At 37.8% G+C, this 8059-nt stretch overlaps 1 protein-coding gene across 5 annotated transcripts in view; it reads right to left on the bottom strand.

The window, feature by feature from the left end:
• The window catches only part of LOC107743336 (protein transport protein Sec24C), a 17759-nt gene that overhangs the window by 1650 nt on the left and 8050 nt on the right, over positions 1-8059 (bottom strand). For all 5 annotated transcript variants that reach the window (XM_016556505.1, XM_016556507.1, XM_016556508.1 and 2 more), the window contains exons 14-19: positions 5849-5945; positions 4942-5090; positions 4652-4790; positions 2664-2785; positions 1849-2028; positions 724-921 (exon numbers count right to left, since the gene is read on the bottom strand). In XM_016556505.1, coding sequence (XP_016411991.1) covers positions 724-921; positions 1849-2028; positions 2664-2785; positions 4652-4790; positions 4942-5090; positions 5849-5945 — 885 coding nt within the window. The remainder of the gene's footprint in view (positions 1-723; positions 922-1848; positions 2029-2663; positions 2786-4651; positions 4791-4941; positions 5091-5848; positions 5946-8059) is intronic.

Here is an 8059-nt window from a genome sequence, read left to right as displayed (position 1 = left end):
TCCTAGATAAAAAAAAAAAAAAAGGTATCAGTTTCCACAAATATATTAAGCAGCAACTGTTTTCAACATTGATAGTAAAAGGTAATGTTTTTAAGCACTAAATAATCATATCAGAATGATTTCTGAAGGATCATATGACACCAGTGGAGTAATGACTGCCGGAAATTCAGCTTTCCCTTTATAGAAACAAATTACACTTTAAAATACATCAAAATAGAAAACAGTTAGTTTAAATTGTAATATTATTTTACAATATTACTATATTTTTGATCAAATAAATGCAGCCTTGTTGAGTTTAACTTCTTAAAAAAGTGTCATTTAAAAAAGTGTCATTAATATACAATACTAAATCAGATATTACATTTAAAATAGTGTTTTGACAATTTAGATGAATGATTAAATAACCCATGACAGACAAATCAGATTCTAGTCAGAATCCCAGTAAAAGAGATTCATCTGAAAGGTAAATTTATTCTGACTATCTATATCTAATCCTATGCATAGTTCATGAACCCACTATTTGTCAATTACCCATTATCTAGTAGTCTATTATGGTAGAAAACAGCAGATTACATTTTAAAGTTTTCATTTAAAATATGTATCCAACCCTCAGATTCTCTCTTAGATGAACTGCTTCTATGAATTGTTCTCATTTGTCAGTCACTTCGGATAAAGTCTGCTAAATGCTAATGTAAACGCCAACGCAGTGTGTCCCTGTCTCACCTCTCCAGATGTGAGGTAGGAGAAGGAGTTGGTGTTGAAAAGCTGTAGAAGAGTGTGAGGAGGCACACAGCTGCCCACCCAAAGGAGCAGTGCCAGTGGGCAGTAGATCAGATACAGACCCCCTGGATCCAGACTAGAGACAGTACAGCGCACGGCTTCCCCTAATGATGGCATGTTGGCATTATCAGCAGAGACAGACTGCAGGGGTGAGAAGGGTAAACACAGAGACAGTGGCGTCATCATCCAGTCAGGAGAGAAAGCATCAATATTTTAGGAAGTTTGAGTTGGACTTAAATGTGACATGGATTTTTCTTGCTCTTTTTTAAGTTTGGTGTACTATGCAGAAAAAACTTTCATGGCTTTAAGCTCCCATTCAAGTCAAAAAAGACTACTACAAAGACTACTACTTTTAAAAGTACTGTACTGTACCTTAAAGGTACAGTCGCCTGTTTTTATTGGTTTTGACACTATTGGTTTAAAATTTAGTCTATTTAAGACCTTTTCAACTCAGACTGGCTTACTACATTTAAAAACGGAATGTGAACTGAATTATATATATATATATATATATATATAATTACCAACCAATAAGCTGGTGGTTATTTTCTTGCTATGGTCAATAACCAAGAAATGGCAGATGATAGATAACATTTATACTATTTATACAATTTCTAATATCTAAATAAATTAGGAATACAACTTTAAAACTAAAATTAACCATTTTAAATGCTGTTCACTTAAATAAAAGTTTGATTAACTTTAGGTAAGCATTATATGACAACAAAAGGGAATAAAAATATTTATCACATATTCATAAATAAAAATAAAAAAATTCTAATATCAGCCAGCATTCAATGTGGTACTAATATACTGTGCATTCCTAATTATAACTGTCTTTGGTGCCAGAAATCTTGACATAATAAGTAAAAAATAAAATGCTATAAATAGAGAGTGAGAGTACAGTAGATGCATTTATTGCTAGAGTAGTGAAGAATGTGGCATCTCTCAATTCTGCCATGTGCATAACAATCCAACTGAGAATTATGAATTCTTACAGACAAGGAAACGGTCTCATTTCAGTGACTAATTTGGATGAACAGAATGTTCTAGATGTCTGTCTCTCACCAGAGGCAGAATAAGTGGGTAGAACTGAGAAGCAGTGCTCAGCGTGTCCATGGAGACAATGAGGCTACGCAGTTGTAGACGCTGATGTACAGAGCTCCACAGCCCAGGCAGCAGCACTTCACTTTTGCGCAGACTGTTAATGTAGACAGGTACGGCTTTCAGAAACTGAGGCAGCACCAGCTGACAGAAAGAAAGACACACACACACACACAGAGAAAGAGACAAAGAGATATTTAAAAAATGTACAAATGCAATAAAAATATCGGTATCAGTACGCGGTATCGGCAAGTGCCAAAAATAAAAGTATCGTATCGGGCGAGTACTGGAAAAAGTGGTATCGGTGCATCCCTAATCCAAATGAAATAGGAATCTCTTAGAATGGCTTCTTAGTATTGTTATCTGTGCCTGCATCATTAATAGGCTAACGAATCGTAAAATAAATTGAGAGTGGAGTAACAGACTGTCTGTCATCTCCTAAAAATGCTTTTTCCCCTAAATACTAGAAGACTTCACGGGCCTAAAATATCTGATTAAGCTCTAATTACACAACTTGCTAATAACTGTATAGGGCTTTTTGCACAAAAAAGGCAATGTCTATTTATTTAAGCAATTAAAAATTAATTGGACTGAAAACGGCGGGACCTTACTTTTTAATTGGTATCTCCAAATCATGGTTTAATATTTCTAAATTATTGCTTCATCTGAAACTGTATGATAAATCTCTAGAGTATCCGAATATTCAAAAGGGTCCAGTGCTGGTCCAGTACCTTATGAGAGATCCTCATTAAAGAGAGAGAACTACATGAAGAACGCACCTGTCCTGGGGACACAGAGGTAGTGCAGCTTTGTTTCCTGAAGCAAGCCAACATCTCAGTAACCTCCGTCTGTAACTCCTCACGCAGGGACTGCAGCGGACTCTCCAGTGCTAATGAATACACTGACTCACACACAAGGACAAAATAAAGTTAGAAATATTATAAAGTCAAAATATCCAAATTGAAGTAAAACAAGGAAGACGGCTCAGTGCAATAAAACAACTGATTATGCACTGCTAATTATGATAAGTGATTATATAAGCAAATTCCTGTAAAAATATTATTGTATTTATATTATATATTATATGTACACTACCGTTCAAAAGTTTGGGGTTGGAAAGATTTTTGAAAGACGGCTCTTATGCTCACCAAGGCTATATCCATTTGATCAAAGATTCAGTAAAAACAGTAATATTGTGAAATATAACCACAATTTTCAAAAATGTTTTGCATATTAATATATTTTGAAATGCAATTTATTGAATTTTCAGCATCATTACTACAGTCTTCAGTGTCACATGATCCTTCAGAAATCATTCTGATATGCTGATTTGGTGCTCAACATTTTTTTTTTTATCAATATCAGTGTTGAATATAGTTGTGCTGCTTAATATTTTTATAGAAACAGTGATTTTTTTGATGAATAGGAAGTAACAGCATTTATTCGAATAGAAGTCTGTGGCGAGGGGGGCGTGGTTCAGCGAGGTCTGCATCGGGAGAGAGAGGCAGGAGACGAGCGGTGCGTAAGTAGGTCAAGCGCAAATGATAAACACCTGTGTCTCGTTTCAGTAATTGGTGTGGAGAGACTGGATAAAAGGGGCCACCTGGAACATGGATGGGGGAGAGACTGACTGGGAACGTGAGCCACACGGGGAGACGGGTCATAGAAGCATGAAAGCATATGTCAAGTTGTGTTGTTGACTGCGAGTTTGGAAGCGCTGAGGGAGTGCCGTTTTCTGTTGTGTGCACCGAGAACTCTAAATAAAGCTTGCGTCCCAGCAAGCCGACCCTGTCTTCTTCCTTCCACCCTATTGAACCATATCACACTGGTGCCGAAACCCGGGAAGGAAGAAGAACGCCGTCGCCGTCATGCAGTCCCCGCCAGGATCGCCATTTGCGGAGGTCCTCATCCAAGCCCAGCAGGAAGACCGCGAGCTGTTCCGGAGCTGGATTGACCGGGAGGTTCGGGCTGGGGGACCGACATCTGCCCCAGCACCACCCCCCCATGTGCCTCTCCACAAGATGGGGCCCCAGGACGACCCGGAGGTGTTCCTGGACCTGTTTGAGAGGTCGGCAGAGGCCGGGGGGTGGCCCGAGGAGGACTGGCCAGTGCGGCTCATTCCCCTGCTGTCTGGGGAAGCACAGGTGGCCGCACAACACCTGCCAGTCCAGAACCTCCTGGTCTACAAAGACCTCAAGCGCGCCATCCTCCAGCGGGTCGGCCGGAGCCCCGAGCAGCATCGCCAGCGCTTCAGGTCGCTGGACCTCGGAGAGGGGGGCCGACCCTTCGTGATGGCGCAACAGCTCCGGGACGCCTGCTGCAGATGGCTGATGGCCGACACGAGCGACGTCGAGGAAATGATCGATCGAGTGGTACTGGAGCAGTTCGTGGCACGGCTGCCGAGGAAGACTGTCCAGTGGGTCCAGTGCCACCGCCCGACGTCGCTGAACCAGGCCATTCAACTGGCGGAGGACCAGATGGTGGCGTGCCCCGGGGTCGGCGAACCCCTGCCATCTGTCTCTCTCTCCCGATGCAGACCTCGCTGAACCACGCCCCCCTCGCCACAAAGTCATTTGAAACAATGTCTTTACTTTTAAACAATTCAGTGCATCCTTACTGAATAAAAGTAATATTTCTCTAAAAAATGACCCATAACTTTTAAACAGTAGTGAATATATTACGTATTTTATTAAAAAAGTAAGTAAAGGATAAGGTCAAATTTGATTTCATATTGGTATTTGACTCATATTAATATTTTTTTTTATACATTTCTTGCAGTAGAATGTGAGGAGCGTCTCGGCCTGGCTGCTTCTAAAGGTGTCTAGCGGTTGACTGGAAGCGGACAGAATAACGGTGTGTATCCGTGTCCTGTTCTCTCCGGAGGAGCTACTGTATGACAGCACAAACTACACACGCAGATGAGAAGACAATCAAACCAATATATTAAATGAACAACACATCAAATTATTTATCATATCCATTACTCTCAGATAAGTGTCATTTATCAAAATATGAGACTGACTAATATGATTTGTTATATCATCACATCAATACTACCTGTATGGCTACACCCCTCGTTTCATCCAAAGACTTGTTGTGAGTGAACTCAAATGCCAGAGCTGTGTGCCAATCAAGCGCTGCCATGGCAACACAGCAGGAGTCAGGACCGGCGATGAAGGAGCCATAGCAACCAGATATGCGCATCTCTGCAGAAACACAGCGACTGAGCTGTTAATATACCCACCAGCAATTTACAAATAACATCTGGCACTCATGCATCGAAATTCAAGTTACAAACAAGTGACTATCCATTGAAGTACTCAAATGATTTGATACTTGACAGATTGTTTTATATATATAGACTATGACATATATGTGACCTTGGACCACAAAACCAGTCATAAGGGTCAATTTTTTTCGAAATTGAGATGTATACATCATCTGAAAGCTGAATAAATAAGCTTTTCATTGATGTATGGTTTGTTAGGGTAGGACAATATTTGGCCGAGATACAACTATTTGACAATCTGGAATCTGAGGGTGCAAAAAAAATCAAAATATTGAGAAAATCGCCTTTAAAGTTGTCCAAATTAAGTTCTTAGCAATGCATATTACTAATCAAAAATTAAGTTTTAATATATTTACGGTAGGAAATTTACAAAATATCTTCATGGAACATGATCTTTACTTAATATCCTAATGATTTTTGGCACAAAAGAAAAATCGTTAATTTTGACCCATACAATGTATTTTTGGCTATTGCTACAAATATACCCCAGCGACTTAAGACTGGTTTTGTGCTCCAGGGTCACATATATGTATACTCTGTCTAATTTGATTACATTTCAAAAAATGAATTCAAAGCTAAACTACAGTTTTAACGTTTAGTTGGTAATAACATTCTTAGCTCCTCTCTGTCTTAGAATCTGGGTTTCTAGATTCTTTTATACGCCCCTTTGATTACCTTTAGTGACAAAAACTCTGAGCTGAACTTTGAAGGCCATCTGCATATCCACACATCTGCTCAGATCAGCTCGGAAGCGTTCCTGTTCCATCTCCGACTGCAAAGAAAAGTACATGGAAAGATTTAGTATGAAATGACACAGTTTGTTCACACTACATTAAATATGGTTGTCACTCTTCTTTTGAGTGCTTAATCTGGTTCTCTTCACACAGCAGGAAGTGGACAGAATAAAGTGTGCATCTGTGTCCTAGTTTAGTTATTTATAGAAGTGACAACCACATTCTGAAAACGTCACTCCTGAAAAATTCACTCTGATTACAATAAATCCACATAGTGTAACGTCGCTTTCTTTAAGACATTGACAGTTTGTTACTAAAAGTCAATGAAAAACCTAAAAATGATGACTGGTTTTGCTTACGAGGAAAAAGAAAAACATAAACAAAGATAGAAATAAAAGAATATGCGACAATCGCATTACACAAAACAAGACATCTGACAGGTTGCTAGTAGTCAACATGAGAGTATTATACTGAACATGAGAGTATAATACTTAGGGCCCTATGAAATCCATTTTATTTTTTCCCAAATTCCGTTTTATTATTTTCCAAATTCAAAAAAATTGTTTAAATTTTTCTGGATTTTTTTTTTTTCAGTTAAATTTTTTTAGACTCTGTTTAAATAGTTAAATAAAATGAATCAAAAAGCATGTGTAATTAATTGAAATCATGAAATACATAATTTAACAATAATTTATTAAACGTTTAACAAAAAATATTTTTTAAGGCCCTATGAAATACGTTTTATTTTTTTTCCTCAAATGCAGGTTTATTTTTACCAAATTCTGTTTTCCATTAATTTTCTGGATTCCATTTTCATAAAATTTTTATAATCAAAAGTATGCCTAATTAATTAATTTTATTTAAAAAATATTATTTTATTTTATTTATTTATTTATTTATTTTTCAGAAATACTTGCATTTGAATGCATTTAAATTCTGGTAAATTTTCCTGGTAAATATTCCTTAAAAAAGAATGTTTTAATAATAATTTTATTATTAGTAGTAGCACTATCATTAAATTAAGTAATATATTTCTGTTACAGTTTCTTCAAGTTAAACTTAACTTTTATTTTGACGGGTTGCTGTGAAGACCTTTGGTTTCTGTTAGTATATATGACAATAATTTTTTCTCAAAAGAAATGCTAAAATGCTCATAAAGTGACTCTCAGAGCAGTTCTAGAGATTATGTTAATGTGTTCATGTACTCATATCGAGGCGGCAGAGGTTGGAAAAACATACTTCAGTATGTAGTAAATGAAACCGCATGTCTACGCCATTCTTTCACACAAACACGCAGAGCAAACAGGATCAGGCCAGGCGCCAGGACGCACGACTTGGGGGGGGGCTTTTATATTTATTGAGGGGGCCGAACCGGGGTGGGGGGGTGTTGGTGGCATGGGTTGCGCTTAGTTTCACGAATGCTCAAAATACATTATTTGGGTAACACTTTACAATAATTAACTAACACTTTACAACAGTGTGTCGTGCGAGAGTCAATGAAAATGGAAAGGGTGACCTCTGATGGCTAGCAGACGGAAGTTCATGGACCGGATACGTAACACCGCGCTACTTGTTTAAACTGCGCAGCGCTTATAGAATGTAGAGCCTGGTTTATAATACTCGCCGCGTCAGGAGCGCGAAGCTGCGTGCAGCAAAAATGACGCGAATATTGATTAAACGATTGATGGGTTTCATGCTAAATTAAAGTAAAAGATCGCTTCTTAAACCAAAGGTGAACATGTTGGTATTCTTGTGGGGGAAAAAACATGCAAACACTGTCACCGACAGCAAGTTTAGTTTTAATTTCTTTTTGTTTTCATTTTGAAAAGCTTGTTTTCTTTGCTGTTTACCTCACGTTATGCTATGGAAGCTCTCTTTTTTATTTATTTGATTCCTCAGTGTTTGCTAAATGTTCTGTAATTTATTAGTCGGTATATAATACAGCATGCGGTGTATGCCATGCCTCGTCTTATTCGTTTTTGTTAAACGTTTTGTAAGCTAGTTTGTCATTGTATCTTACTGTTTTATTGTTGTTATGCTTTTTAATTAAGAATAACAATGAATCCATCTTTTGTTTTAGTCTTAAAAAATGAAAGGTGTGTAGATGTATATCCGAGCAAAAGATAAACTCCCGTTCACAAAATTCAAATCA

Source organism: Sinocyclocheilus rhinocerous, unplaced genomic scaffold (genome assembly GCF_001515625.1).
Source record: "Sinocyclocheilus rhinocerous isolate Xijiao unplaced genomic scaffold, SAMN03320098_v1.1 scaffold2844, whole genome shotgun sequence".
Lineage (NCBI taxonomy): Eukaryota > Metazoa > Chordata > Actinopteri > Cypriniformes > Cyprinidae > Sinocyclocheilus > Sinocyclocheilus rhinocerous.
The sequence above is the reverse complement of the archived record's forward strand: the minus strand, read 5'-3'. Positions and strand labels throughout refer to the sequence as shown.